We start from the raw sequence: 14,652 nt of genomic DNA, 5'->3' as shown, positions 1-14,652 counted from the left end.
GCAGAGCTTTCCAGGCCAGGAACAGACGTCCAAGAGGCCAGCGCACCATGAGTAAAGGAGGAATCATAGAAGCTCAGACTGGAGAGGAACTTGATCAGAGTGTGAGATCCTGGAGCCGCGGGGAGGAGCTGGGTTTTATTTAGATCCAGTAGGAAGCCACTGGGGAGTGCCATGCTCTGATTAGAACTTTTTAAGGAGTGCCCCAGTTGGTAAGTAGAAGGTGAATTCTGGGGGTCAGAGAAGAGGCAGGGAGACCAATTAGGAGCCGGCCTGGAGTTGACCAGGCAAGAGATGGCAGGTGCTTGCCCTAGGGTGGGCCCGGAAGAGGCAGGATGGGCCCTGACGTATACCTGACTCAGGGGCTCCGGGGATCAAGGAAGGCTTCCTCGTTTGGGCTGGAGCGGCTGGGTGGGCAGTGACACCATTTCCTGAGATGGGGAAAGCTGGGGACCCACTTCGAGGAGGAAACCAAGAGTTGTGCAGTAGCCCTGCCAAGTTTGAAATGCTTGTGCAGCTATGCAGGGCTGTCCCATCCAGAGCTCAGTGGGGGCTCCAGAGGCACATGTGGGAGTCACTGATTTAGAGACAGCTTTGAAAATGTTCATGGGACCAGATGTGACCACCAAGAAACACTCTAGCGAGCGAGCAGAAGAGCTCTCCCAGCACCAGGGGAAGAGGAGCAGTCGGTGAGGAGAGCGATGTCACTGGTAGCCAAGAGAGCATGTCCAGAAAACTCTGCCATCCCTGACCTTCCCTGGTTCTTAGGGACACCAGGAGGCCTTGGCGCCCTCCTCTCCTCACTGCCACCTCCTTTGCCCGTCCCTCCACACCCTCCCCAGTCCTCCTCACGTGAAAGCCACCCCTGCCTCCGGCTGCTGCAGGTCCCCACTGGCCTGTGGTCCCTGGAGAGTGCTGCCTGGCAGCTGCCTCAGCAGTTGGCCTCTGTCATGGAGACGGCAGCAGCTGCAGGCGACGGGCATGTGTGACCATTTGTCAGAGCGCTCCCCTTCCTCCCTGGCCTGCCCTTCTGGAACATTTCTGTCCTACAGCCCTGGAGACGGGGCTCATCGAGGGATGGGAGGACCAGGAGGGGACAGGAAGTCTCTCTGCACTCCACCTAAGGGCAAGGCTTCCTCCTGTGAGCTGGCTGTCATCTCTGTCTGTGGTACCGTCGGGTGCCCAACCAAGGGTCCCATTTGCCATATATGCAAGTCGTCCCGAGTCTTAGCAACAGCCCTCTGAGTAGCCACCATTGTACAGATAGGTATTACCCCCAACTAGAAGGTGAAGACATTGTTGGGTCACAGCTGGTTGGGAGCACCAGGCTCTGGGGCCTCTGCCCACCACCCTCCTCCCTACATCCCACTCACACCAGGAGAGCAGGGGAGCCCCTCAGGCGATGGCAGAGTCCTGGTAGCCTGTTCTCTGTCCCCACACACCCCATCCCCTCAGCAGCCTTGTTTCGATTTCCCTGGTGGTTTCTTGCCCGCGTCTGCTGGTTCCAGCTGGGCCTAGGCTGGAGCCGGCCTGCCCACTGTTTGCACTTCGTGGTTTGGCCTCGCTGTTACCAAATGTTCTGGGATTTTTCCGGGCCTGGGGTGGGGAAGAATCTTCTCCAGGCCAGCCCCAAGGCATGGCTGGGATTCAGAGGGAAGCAGGAAACCCGTCCCTGATAATGCTGAGTTGACTGCGAGTTCAATGACCTGGGATGGACATGTTTCTGGCGTGTTGCATCCAAATGCGGTTCATGTTCAGCACACGAGACCTTAAGGCCTCAGACCCTTGTCCCCACCAGTCCCAGGTCTGGCCTGCAGTGCCTCCCTGGAGCAGAGACTAGGAGGCAGGCAGACAAACGGGCGCCAAAGAGGGAGCACCGTGCTGGCCCCAGCCCCACAGCCAGGAGCTCGGGGACCACCCCACCCTCCTCACCCACCACTTGCCCACTCTGGTGCAGCCCCTCCCTGCTGCTGCTTCAGTTGGCCGGAGCCTTGGGCAACCCAGACCTCCAATAGGGGGGCCCACTCATCCCTTCAAGGTCAGGCCTCCGTGGGCACAGGGGCAAACGCAGGAGGTCGACAGGCTCCCTCCAAGCCTGTCCTTGAGACCCACCTGTTCTCTGTTCCTGTTGACGTCACCTTGGTCCAGGAACCCTGGAAAAACTGCTTTTCTTCATTCTCTGGGTTCGCTGTTTTCCTTTATAAAATGGGGACCCCCTTTCCACCAAGCCCAAGACTTATTCCCCCAAGACTCTCTCTAGAGGAGAGACTGGAAAGAAGTGGCCCTAACTAACCCCAGACCTTGGTCAAGTCTGTGCCTCCCTCTCTGCACCAGATCATCATCATCTGCACAGCAAAGATAAAACTCAGGGTTGGTTCATCTCACAAAAGTACCTCCTGAGCCCCGACTGCCTGCCGGCACTGCTCCAGGCTGGGCTGGGGGTGCAGCCGTGAACAGCGCCAACAAGGCCCTGACCTAGGAGGCTCTCATGACCAGCGTGTGTAGAATTTGTCAGATGAAGATAAAGTCTATCTAGAAAAGTGAAGCCGGGATGGGGACAGGCAGTGCCATGGTATATGGGAAATCAGGAAGGTAGCTCCTTTGACGGTATCGGCAGCCAGAGGCCTAGCTGTTTCTCAGAACTCTACCTCCTGGCCTGGGGCAGAGTACGGGTATAAATACAGTCGAAGGGGCTGTGGAGTTGCTGGGTCAAGGCAAGTGGCTTGGGGAGGCCTGGAGCCAGGCCCACTGTGAGCAGTGCCCCGATGTCCTCCCACAGGCCTTAGAACCAGGGCCCCACACCAGCCCCAGGAAAAGCCGGTTTCCTCAGAATGCTGAAAGACCAGGGAGAGAGGGTCCTAAGGTGGGCCCAGAGGTTTCCATAACTTCTGCTATGCCTACTTTCCAGGCAGCTGTGCCTCCTGCTAAATGCAGAGAACATCTTTCACTCAATGGCAGACATCCTGCTCCGAGAGGAAGACCTCAAGTTCGCCTCGACCATGGTCCACACCCTCAACACCATCCTGCTCACCTCCACAGAGCTCTTCCAGCTACGAAACCAGCTCAAGGACCTGAAGACTCTGGTACTTGTGGTCCACGGGCCCCTGCCCCGAGTTTAATCCTGTGCGCACGTGGGCTCCCAGCTTGTGCCAGCCCACCCCTCAGCCCCCAGGGGTTCTCAGGGAGGAGACAGGATGAAATTGGAGATCTTCCTGGTCCAGTGTAAAAGACAGATGCCCCTGTGTTGGCTACATGTAAGCACCAACCACGGGCCTGAGTCACAGCTGGTTTCCATGAAGCCAGTGCTGCAGAGGCCTAGGTCCACAGAAGGCCCTGTGCCCTCCGTGGGCTCCACGTGCCCTCCCTGACCCATCAAAGGCTGTGCCTTTTCCACTCACGACACCCCACTCCCACTCTGGCACTGCCCCCTCCCACACAAAGTGGGCTTCGTTCTGGGCACTTGTGGCGGGACCCAATGGGGCCATGCCCTCTTGGCAATGCCACCCTGTCAGGGTCAGGCCTCTGGGTTGTCACCCTGCTGGATATCAGGAGTTACTGCTCTCTTCCTTGGCCCTGCCCCCTCTCTCCCACAATTAGACACATCTGTCTCACAGGCGCCTTGTTGGAAGCCAGGGTGTCACAACCCTGCCTGTCCCAGGCTTTGGGTGAGGACCCACCAGGTCTGTCAGAGAGCAGGGAGGCACTCACCATCCTGCCATCCTGCTCTGGGGGACATGGTCAGCCCAGGGCCGGAGCTGAGCTGCAGAGAGTCTCCAGGGGTGGCCACCATCCTGGATATGCCAGCTGCTCCAGGGGTTTCGTTCCCAAATCTGGGCTGTGGCCACCACCCCATACCCCCTTCCTGGCTCAGACCCAGCCTCTGCCCCCTCCCAGAGTCTCCAGGACATCCAAGCCTGGCCTGAGGGCATCTGGGGCCAAGCGGCTGGAGTGATCCAGACCACACCCCTGCCTGCTTCCTGCGGTTCCTTTCAGACATTCGCAGAGGCTTTAAGAATTTTCCTCAGGGCAGGGGCTCCCTGCATGTGGGCTCAGCCTCTGGGCTGCTTCCGAGTGCATGGTGGGCCGCAGAGGAAGGAGAAGACATGGCATCTGAGGATGAGAGGAGGCGCTGCAGGGACAGCCTGGGCCCTGAGGAAACGTTTTCTTTCCCCGCACTCTGTACCTCCCGTCGCACCCCCTCCCAGCCCCACAGGGTCCTGGAGAGGACAGTTCCTATTATTTGCTGAGGGCAGAAAGAAAGGCCAGCACAAGGAACAGGCTCACTCCGCACCAGGCCCTGCAGCCACCATCACGTGGTTCTGTGGGACTGAGAGTAATGACAGGGTCTAAGGAAGAGCTGTCAGCGTTTCCTTTGTGACAGCTTGTTCCCAACTGGGCTGCCAAACAGCTCAGGGTGCTGAGCTGGCTCCTGGTGCTCCAGAAGGACCCTGGGTCTCGGACAGTGGCCCCTCCCTCTCAGGCCCCACATGGACCGCGGGTGGAGAAGGAGCAGGTGTGGAGGTGCGGGGTCGCTGTTAACTGCTCACACCTCTCCCCCTTAGGAGAGCCAGAACCTGTTCTGCTGCCTCTACCGCTCCTGGTGCCACAACCCCGTCACCACGGTGTCCCTCTGCTTCCTCACCCAGAACTATCGGCATGCCTACGACCTCATCCAGAAGTTGTATCCTTCATTCTCACTGTTTTTCCGGTCCAGCCGCTGAAGGACAGGCAGGGGCCAGGTATTCCCTTCCCGCCTAAGTGGGCTGACTCCCCTACTCTCGCCCCCAGGCCTTGTGATGTCAGAACCCATATGGGCAGGGGGAGAGGTGTATTTGCTGTGGACAGCAAGCAGGGTCATCTGGGACCTCACTGAGGGGAGCTGGCCCTGGAGAGATCGCGTGAGTTGGGAATAGAGGCTGAGCAGACTGTCTAGGTGCAGGTGCTTGGGGGAACAGGCAGGGGTGCACTTTGCTCACTGGGGATCCAGCTGGGCCATGTGCCGGGGGTGGGGCGGGAGACAAGGCCTGAGAGCGAGGAAGGCTGCTGGACTGCAGCAGGCAGGTTGTAGGGGAGGCCTGTGGGCTTGGGCTGAGTAGCAACAGTGTTGCTGGTGAGTAACCCAGAGACCTTCGGGGGCCACAGAGCCAGAGCCCAGCAGGTTCAGCAGATGACACAGCGGGGAGAAGCGGGCTGGACAGGAGGCCTCAGGAAGAGGGAAGACCCCACCCCAGCATGCCTCAGAACCTGCCTCAGCAAAAGGCATCCATGATCAGATTTTGTTTACAATACTAGAAAGCAAACCAGCCTAGTTTGTGAATGTCTGGCATGTGATCCTGGATTGGAGAGCCCCTTAGGATGCCTGATCGGCCTCTTTCCATGATAGGCCAGGAGCTGGAGGCTAAGGAAAGAGAGACCTTGAGATGTCTCCGCTCAGGGTGAGCTGTGGCCTTGACTGGCTCCCTCAAGGTGCCTGCTCTCCTTCCACAACTTAGATTGGCTCTTCTTGGCCACTGGTGCAACCCAGGGACCACAGGCCACATGCTTGCCACAGCCCTGACCTGGGCCTTGCTAACGGGCGTCCACCCAGGCAGGAGCAGGGGCCTTTCCTGCCCAGCCCTCCCCATGTGCTGCAGGGTTGTGATAAGAGCCTTTCAGAGCCCAGAAGACACACAGGAGAGAGCTGCCAGCACAGAACCGTGTAGTCCTGCAAGGGGGACAGCTGTGCCACTTTTCATTTAGAGGGACACAAAGGCAATGAGAATAGACTCATGTCCTTCGTATGCTGAATCCTGCTTAGGCAGAAGCAGGCTCTGGGCCTTGGAAGCTGGGCCTGGTGGGAGGCGAGTTGCTCTGAGCTGCCGGGTCAAGCTCTTCAGTTGCCCCCACCCCCAGCTAAGGCCCCTCACAAAGACAAGACAGGCTGTCATGGCCCAGTGGGCAGACTTTCCTTGACTGCCTACCCAGCGGGGACCTGGAGGTCACTGTGGATTTTCTCACGGAGGTGGACAAGCTGGTGCAGCTGATCGAGTGCCCCATCTTCACATGTAAGGGCCCTGCCTCTGGCCTGGAGGGAGGCAGGGGTGAAGCCACACTCAGGAGGGAGGGAGGAAGAGGGAGGGAGGGACACACAGTCACCCCAGGGATGCTCTAGAATGTCAGGAATGTAAGACTGAGGATGACAGTCAGCTGAGGAGACCAGATGGAGCTGGGCTGGGACACATGGCATCATAAATGGCTCCGCCTGTGTGCCTCAAGGTGGGTCTCATGGACACACCAGCGCTGACAGCAAAACCCAGCTGAAGGTGAATACCTTCCCTGCCAGGGAGAATTAGAGCAGTGCTGTCGGGACAGGTGGACCGCCCAGCCCCCCCACCCCCAAAGCATGGCGCCCTCTGCCCTGGCTCTTAGAAATGGGGTGCGGGGGGCCTGGGCCCACCTGCTGGTGTTTCTGTGTGCCCAGGAGCCATGCACTCATCTCTCTGCAAAGCAGAGTTGGCACTGGCTGGGAGCTAATGGGCGGGAGCTGCCTGATTGTAACACCCAGGCTAAATGTGCAAAAGTGGCAGCTGGCTGGGCGAGCACAGCTCTTGGCGCCTCAACACATACAACGCCTTCGCCCAGAACAGGCGATTCTGAATGAAGCTCGTGTGCTTACGGGGCGGTGGGGACGCAAGCCGGGCGGCAGCCCTGCCGACGGCTACCTTCTTGCCAAGCCGGCCACGCAGGCCTCCTATCCTCTGGCAGCACCTCTGACCCATCCAGGCTGAGCCCGTTGTCCTTCACCTGGGAGCCCATAGGCAGATGCTTAGGCCCCTCTCCTTGCTCCCACCCAAAGAGTAGGCAGCTTCTCCAAACAGCCAGGCACCACGCTGATAGGTGCCCGGGAGACACGAATGGAGGGAGACCCGTTTCCCAGCGGAGCGCACCAAAGCCTGCTCCAAGTGGTGCCCCTGACCTGACATCTCACTTCCCCGAGGGCATCCAGGCACACACTCCCCTGAGGTCAGGTCCAGCCTGACCCTGGAAAAGCCACAAGCATCTCACAGGCCAAGGGCTTTGTTGGGGTGACCCAGCAGATGCTCCCTGGCCCTGCCCTGCACCCATTCCAACCGCAGGTTGCCTAGACCCCACTGATAGCTGGCATGGCCCCAAAGTCCCAGCCTTCCCAGAGAGGGCCCAGAGAGACTGGACCCAAAATAGGTCCACGTTTGTGCTGGAGCTGCTAGGCCTGGGGATGACTGCTCAGGTCCACACCGGTGGCTCCTGCCATCCAGGGCAAGGGGAGGGGCTGCGGGAAGCCCCCTGCTTCCTGGCTCACCCTGGCCCCAAGGCCTGGTGGCTCCTTCTCCCAGTATTAAGCCAGCCCCTGCACAGCTGCTGCTGGGTGACATGGCCTCTCCAGAAGTGGGTATTCCAACCTCCAGGTGGGTACCCTGCAGTGGGCCTAGGGACACAAGAAGGTAGAAGCCAGTGACTCCCCTAGAGGGGCTCAGAGGAGAGAAGCCTGAGCCTGTTTAGTGGGGACGGGTGCTAGGCAGGACCAGGGGTGCGTGTCCTCCCATCAGGCGGGGGTGGTGGCAGGGCTGGTATCTGAGGTAGAGTCCCCAAAGCCCCTACCAGACACTCCTGGGCTTGGTTTGCGTTTAAGCCACACACAAAAGCGTTTTTCTATCCTGCCCTCCCTCAAAGCTGTCCTAATCCAGTCTTTCTCTCCAGCTCACCCTATTTATAACTCTCTTGTGCTGGCACGTGTGGAGCAGACCCGGGAATCTGGTACACTGCAGGCCCCAAGCCCCCTCGTTACCAGGGAAGCAGTGAGTGGGGGCAGGGGACCAGGCCCAGCAGCAGGTTGGCTGTTGCCAGGCTGAGGTGACTGTTAGGAAGATCAGACAGATGGGCAGGTGGGTAGGTGGGAAGAAAGGACAATGAGATCATGGGGACAGCTAAGTGCTGCTGGAGGAGGGGCAGGTGTGTCTGGCTGTTGAGGCACCCCCCCCCCGCCCTTGCTCAAAGCCATGGCCACTCGGCTAGCCCTCTCCTGGCCATCCTAAGGTGTTGTGTAGGGCTGTGCCAGGCCCTTGACTCCTGACCTCTGCCCTCCCATAGATCTGCGCCTGCAGCTGCTGGATGTGAAGAACAACCCGTACCTGATCAAGGCCCTCTATGGCCTGCTCATGCTGCTGCCCCAGAGCAGCGCCTTCCAGCTGCTCTCCCACCGGCTCCAGTGCGTGCCCAACCCCGAGCTGCTGCAAACCGAGTGAGTGGTGGTAGGGGACTGCTGCCCTCTGCCTCCGTGGGGGTGAGGGCTCTGCCACCAAGCAAGGTCAGCACCGTAGGGGCCTGTGAGGAGGGAGTGCCTACAGGAGCTAGGGGCCCTCCCTTACCTCGGCACCATACCCCTCTGTCGCTGCGGACCCTGTCCACCCCACAGCCACTTGGCCCTTGGGCCTCTCAATTCCATGTCAGAACTCCAGGCTGGGGAATTCTGGGAGTAGGTGGTAAGTGGTAGCGATACCTTCTCTAAGCAACCAGGGTTGAGTTAATCTAAAAAATCAGCGGGCGCGCCACAGTCACTCAGTCGGAGGCCCCTAGAGAGAAACTCCGGGAGGGGGAGGAATTTGTGCCCCAGCTCAGAGGCTGCGTCCCCTAGAAAGCTAGATAGGACCTAGTGTCGGGCCTCAGACAGCCCTCCCCTCCGTCTGCGGGAGAGGCTCAGACCCAGGCCCCAGAAGACCCCAGCATTGCTGGGACCTTCCCAGTCCCTCCTGGGTGGGTGGGAGGTAGGGGTGTGCCCGTGGCTCCACCGCTTGGGTCCTGCCCACGAGAAGAACAGGTCCTAGACACCTCCACTGAGAGACCCAGCATGGCAGCTCTGGCAGGAGGGCTGCAGGCTCTGGGGGAGGTCCAGGCTCCCACCCGAATCCACTACTGGCCCGGCCCCCACAGCCTGTTGGGCTGTGTCTATATTTGGTAACCCTTGGAGGCTTTGCCTCATCCACAGGCATTTGGCATCCGAGATGGAAAATTTCACTTGTCAGGTCGCCATGGAAACAAGCAGAGCCACTGAGAAGATTTACGCTGAATGGAGCGCACCCAGCTTGCATCAGATGCCCTGTGTGTCTAGAATTCCCTCCCAGGCTGTTCGAGCCGCTCGGCGGGCCTGGCGCCTCACTCCCTCGAAGGGCCTTGGGCCTTTGCCCTTGGGATGCATGCAGACATCCTTGAGATGGGCCTGTCTGGCATTCAGGGTCCCTGGTCCAATCTGAATCCCTGTGCCCTCTAACCACTGGGCCCAGGCTCCCACCACCCCTCCCACCCAGCCTGGCCTCTCCAGAACCTGGGTGTGGGCACCTGACTGGTTGTCTGCCCCAGGCCAGCTGGAGGGGCTTGAGCCCTTAGCAAGTGTGGTTCCTGAGCCAAGGCCCAGCTCCTGCCCACCCTGGCCCTTTCCCCAAACAGCATCTCTTCAGGGTGGCAGTGCTAGGCACTGTCCCAGCTGCTCATGGGATCAGCAGGCAATCCCCAGGGGAGCAGGGGGTAGCCATGGAGTTGGGTTTGCATCTGGAGAGAGAGGCCCTGAAGCTACACTATGCTTCGCTGGCCTCGCCTCTTCACTGGCCTTTCCAACACCTGATGGGTGTTAGGGTCGCCCTGGCAGGCACTTAGGAAGTGCAGCTGGAGGGGAGAAGGAGGCAGGAAGGACTGCTTCCCTGTGACCCCTGTTTTCCCCCCTGGGAACCAGCCTGCCTTCCTAGGGGAGGCCTCTGGGCCGGGCCACGGACCCTACTCTGCTAAGGGCAAGTCCCCTCTCCAAGTTCTGCCCGTTACATCTCCTTTTCTTAGAGTAGTCAGACCCTCTGCATGCCCCAAGCCAGGGGAGAGCAAATCTGCAGAGTGAAGCTAGGAAAATGAGAATTCCCTCAGAATATCCCATGGTTAGTCAGGGACATCTCAGGACAAGGGGCTGAGGCCTTTGGGCGGAGGAGCCTACAGGTCAGCGGACGGTTCACAGGCCTGGATTAGGATCTGTGCCGAGCTCTGCCAGGGATTTGCTCTGTGACATCAGGCAACCCCCACACTCACTCCGGGCTCTCGGTTTCTGTGTCAGTAAGTGAGCGTTTGGACTAAATGGTTGCTTGAGGCTCTGACCAGTCTTCAAGGCCCTAGGTTCCCAGCCTTTCTTAGCAAGGACCTAGGCAGAGCTGTCATAGATGCAAGCAGGGAACAGTGGGCGAGGAAGGGGCCTCAAGAACAGCTGGGGGAGGGGTCAGATTGCAAGGTTGGGCACAGAGGGGCAGCTCACACCCTGGAGAGAGGGCCGAGGACAGTGTCAGCCCTGAGAGGGACAGGCAGCTGGAGGACAGCGTCAGGTTGCCTGACAGGCCTGCCGGCGGGAACAGCTGGGGGAGTGTCTGTGGTCCTCACCCTCCCTCTATGTGCTCAAGGCGCCGGCAGGGCGAGGGGACCCTGGCTCCGCTCAGGCTTCTGGGCCATTTCCCAAAGACCATCTCCTCAGTGAGGCAGGAGGGACCCTCTGAAAGAAAAGCTGGTGACACTCACCCGCATTAGCCTGTTAACAGGTGTGTGGGTGGGGTGGCAGGAGAGAGGGCCAGCTTTGAGTTCTGGAATCCCAGCTCTGTGCTGCTGGCTGGGTGTCCCCCAGTCACTCCCTGTCTGAGGTTTATTGTAAACATGGAGAGAACGTGAAGGCCTGAGCAGTAGCCGTGTCCACTATGACAGGCAGGAGAGGAGCCCTGGGCTCCATGCTCAGAGGAGACCCCCACCCAGCCCCATAGGACACACCCTTTCCTGCTCCCAAGACCTCAGGCCAGGAAAGGTCTGCCCAAAGAGACACTGTCACTGGGGACAGGACTTGCGATGATACAGGCCCAGAGTGCAAGGTGCAGCCCGCGCCTTCCCCACCCCCACCTTGGCCACATCTGCACATCACCTTAGGTTTGCCATCCATTGCTGGCATCTCCACGGACACCCTTCATCTCAGTCCCTACTCTGGACAACACTCCTGGCTGTGGCTTGCCCGGAGTGTTGAGGGAGCAGCATACACACCCGTGGATGCCCAGCATCAAATGACATACTTCAAATATCTATGTGGCTTCATGTTTTCAGGCCTGAGTTAGGGTAGCACCTGGCCACCCCCTAGAGTTAGAGTTCCAAGTTCTAGGATGTCCCTCAGCTTCCTCAGAAGCCCAGGTTGTTCTCTGGGGTCAGGGGCACCTGCACCACACAGTTACTGTGACAAGGAGGCCCCACCCCTGTTCCCAGAGGAGTTGAAAGCAGCAGCCAGAGTCCAGAATGCTGCACCCCTAGAGCAGGCCCCACTCATCTCCTTTTGATCTTTGTTGAACTAATGTCGCCTGAGCCCCAGCTCAGGAGGCAAGGCCTGAGGCCCAGGAAAAAAACAGCCACAGCCACCAACCAAGGTGTCTTCAGGTGGTGCGTCTTCAGCAGGAAGGCAGGAAGGAAACAGGCTGAGCAGGGTTGCAGGGGGCCACCCCCGGGCTCCAGATGGCATCCCAACCATGGAAAGGAGTCGCACTGCCCCTGGTCCTGCCCCAGCAGCCTGGCAGATGACCAGCGATGCCTGTCAGGTTCTGACCATTGGCTGCCTGTACCTTACCAGGGGCCAAGCTCAGGGGTGAGGGTTCCATTTGGGTGCAGCGCCATTGTGTTTCCCCCAAAATGAACTGAGCAACTGATGTGCCTGCCGCAGGCCTCAAGCTGCTGGGCCCTGGCTGGCCTTACCTTAGCGTGCAGAGTTGCAGCCACAGTGGCCGTCCATCAGGTACCTAGGTGGGGGCTGGCCACCAGGCTAAAGTCTGGAGGAATTCCCACAACCACCCCATGGGGTGGCGCCTGTGGCCACCCTGCTTTACAGTTGAGGAAACTGAGTTTCATGTCCAAGGTCAAATGGCTAAGAAGTGATAGTGTTACTATTAGACCGGGTCTGTCTAGCTCCTGCACTTAGCTGCTGCTTGGACACCCCCACACCCCCATATTGGGGTCTGTTCAAGAATTCAGAGGAACCAAGGATAAACAGCTCACAGCCTTCATGAGACCCCTTACCAGGCGCTCCAAGGGCCACCAGGCCTTGGGGGCTGGAGGAAGAGAACTTGCCGGCCCTCACAGATCTGCTCCCCCAGCCCAATGAGGTTACATGAGGGAGGAGCAGAGTCTATAATGTGACTCTCCACTGGGGACATGGTTAGGAATGGGACAGGGGCCTAAGGAGAGCTAGTCCTAGGGGCTTGAAGGGGGCAGCAGGACTGCTACATTGCACAACAATAGGGAGCATCAGGCACATTGCAGCTGTGCAGTGCACAACCTGTGCTGCTGTACAGAGCAGCTGGGGAGGTTGGTAGCACTAGGAGTTGTAGGAGCCATCAGCATGCTCAGTGGTGACACTAGCTTTCCTTCCCCAGGGGCAGGGACTGACTGCAGGCCTGTAAGCCCCAACACTCAAACACAGTTGACGGGCCAAGTTGAAGGTCCAGTAGAGACTCTAGCCATCCCTGTTGTCCCTGGCCCTAGCCCGGGCCCCAGAGAAAGGGCCAGGCTGCCTCCTCCCCCTTATCCCTGGATCCTGTTCCAGACCCCAGCTGGCTTCCTGGCTGGCTGCTAGCCCTGGCTTTCACCCCAAAGGGAGCCACTCGTAAACAGGAAATGCTTCTCAATGCAATGCCTGCTCAGGGCTCCGTTGCCAGCCCACAGGCTGAAGGCCATATCCAAGTAGCAGTGTTGACTGGTCTCACCAACTGTGGGGGAGGGGATGCTCATTGGGCTCCCCAACCCTTTGGGGCTGCTGGGTTGCCGAACCTGAGGCAGACAGGCTCCCTGAGGTTGAGTTCACCCAGCCTGTGGCCCTGCCCTCCTGTGCCTGGTGCTGCCCGCCCCCCAGCAACCCCCACAAGTGCTGAAACACTGATGATGGTCCTTTCTGCTCCCTCTCCCCAGAGACAGTCTGAAGGCAGCCCCCAAGTCGCAGAAAGCAGACTCCCCCAGCATCGACTACGCAGAACTGCTGCAGCACTTTGAGAAGGTCCAGAAGAAGCATCTGGAAGTGAGGCACCAGCGGAGTGGGCGTGGGGACCACCTGGACCGAAGGGTTGTTCTCTGACAAGCCTGGCATGGAGAAGGGTCCAAGGAGTGGTCTCATGGAGCCTTTCCCAACAGTCCGAGGACCTAACTCAAGGGCAGGGCTGGCCCTGGCCACCAGCCCAGGGCAGGGTGGGGGGACGGAGGCAGCTCTGTCCACCCAAGCTCCTCTCACAGCCCAGCCCCCCGGGCCCCCAGTGTTGTCAGCTGCAGCTGCACCCCAGCATTCAGACAGAGCTGGCTTCCCACCAGGGTGCCGCCACAGCCTCAGATACCATCTATCCTCTGGAATCGGTCTCTTTCTAATACCCTCTTGTAAAAGAGCTTTACCTCCCCAGCCCACCAGAGTTCTGGCCTCGTGTGATGTATGCATACATCATACCTGTGTGCACATAGGGACCAGCACAGAGGTCCATATGAATGATGCGCCCCCTACCCCAATAAAGAAATGACAGAAAACCCTCAACCTGTGCCCGCCTGTTCCTTCCCACTGGCACCTGCCGCTGCCTGGTGCTGCGGCTGCCCCAGGACCTTGCCAGCTGTCCTGAAGACCTGGTCTCATAGTGGCCCCAAAGAGTGCTGGCTGTGCTGGGAGAGGCTGGTCACTGCACACTGGCCTGCCTGGAACCCTGAACCCTTCCCAGGCACCTAATCTGACTTTTCCACCAGGATTCCCCTGGGGACAATGGGACATGTCCCCATTGGACAGATGACCGTTTCTGAATGAATGGTCATTGCACACTGCAGATCCCTGGATGAAAGGGAAGGCCCAGACTTGTGCAAGGAGGAGAGAGTGAGCCTCACCTCACGGCACCTGTAGGCCTGGGACCCCCTGACCCTAAGCTTAGGGAAGCCTTGGATTGACCTAACGAACTCCTAAGTGGCTCTCACAGCACCAGGGGTCGGGGAGGAGCTTTTCCCTAGAGCCCCAGCATCCCCAGGAGTATGGGTTTCCCTGCTGGAGTCCAGGATGTCAGGCTGCACTCGCCCTGGCCCACGCGCACACAGTACATTTCCACACCTGTGTACCCAGGCATCAAGGACTGGGGACGCGGCCCATTTTTGCCCTGCTGGTCCAAAAGTGCCTGAGGACCAGGATACCTCCACCCCCAAGTCCTGGTCACCCCACTTGGAAAAAGAACCCAAGAACTCTGGAGAAGGGTCCGAACTCGTCACTGCCTGGGATGAAACCTCTTAGGGAGGGTGGCCCCTGGGACACCCTGTGCCCCTGCTGTGCGTGGTGTATGTGACCTGCGGGATGCCCCCCGGAGGACCCCAGCCCTCCGCCCGTCCGCTGAAAGCGCGGGAAGCCCCCGACCGACCGGAGACCAGAGGCTGGAAGGCGGTGGTGAGCCCCTACACGGGGGCGGGTCCCACTCCCGCGAGGGAGCCGGCGTGCTCCGCCCCAGCGCCGCCCCCGACCCGCGGTGGCGCCCTCGCCTGCCGCCCGGCTCGCCGGACCAGTCTGGCCGCGCCGGGTTCGGATTTCAAAGCCGTGGTGCCTGGCGGCAAATGGGCCTGCGCCCTCCCGGCAGTTCCCAC

The 14,652-nt window shown here is 59.6% G+C and overlaps 1 protein-coding gene across 1 annotated transcript in view; it reads left to right on the top strand.

Moving 5' to 3' along the window:
* VAC14 (VAC14 component of PIKFYVE complex) overlaps positions 1 to 13,576 on the top strand; it is a 100,556-nt gene extending 86,980 nt beyond the window's left edge. Inside the window, exons 15-19 of the mRNA XM_019654108.1 lie at positions 2,906 to 3,080; positions 4,560 to 4,678; positions 5,962 to 6,041; positions 8,104 to 8,254; positions 12,970 to 13,576. Of these exons, the coding sequence (XP_019509653.1) occupies positions 2,906 to 3,080; positions 4,560 to 4,678; positions 5,962 to 6,041; positions 8,104 to 8,254; positions 12,970 to 13,132 (688 nt within the window). The 3' untranslated portion in view covers positions 13,133 to 13,576. The remainder of the gene's footprint in view (positions 1 to 2,905; positions 3,081 to 4,559; positions 4,679 to 5,961; positions 6,042 to 8,103; positions 8,255 to 12,969) is intronic.
* Positions 13,577 to 14,652: the final 1,076 nt, after the last annotated feature.

The sequence above is a fragment of the Hipposideros armiger genome, unplaced genomic scaffold (assembly GCF_001890085.2).
Source record: "Hipposideros armiger isolate ML-2016 unplaced genomic scaffold, ASM189008v1 scaffold_9, whole genome shotgun sequence".
Classification (NCBI taxonomy): Eukaryota; Metazoa; Chordata; class Mammalia; order Chiroptera; family Hipposideridae; genus Hipposideros; species Hipposideros armiger.
Note: the sequence above shows the minus strand (reverse complement) of the source record. Positions and strands in the feature narration are given on the sequence as shown.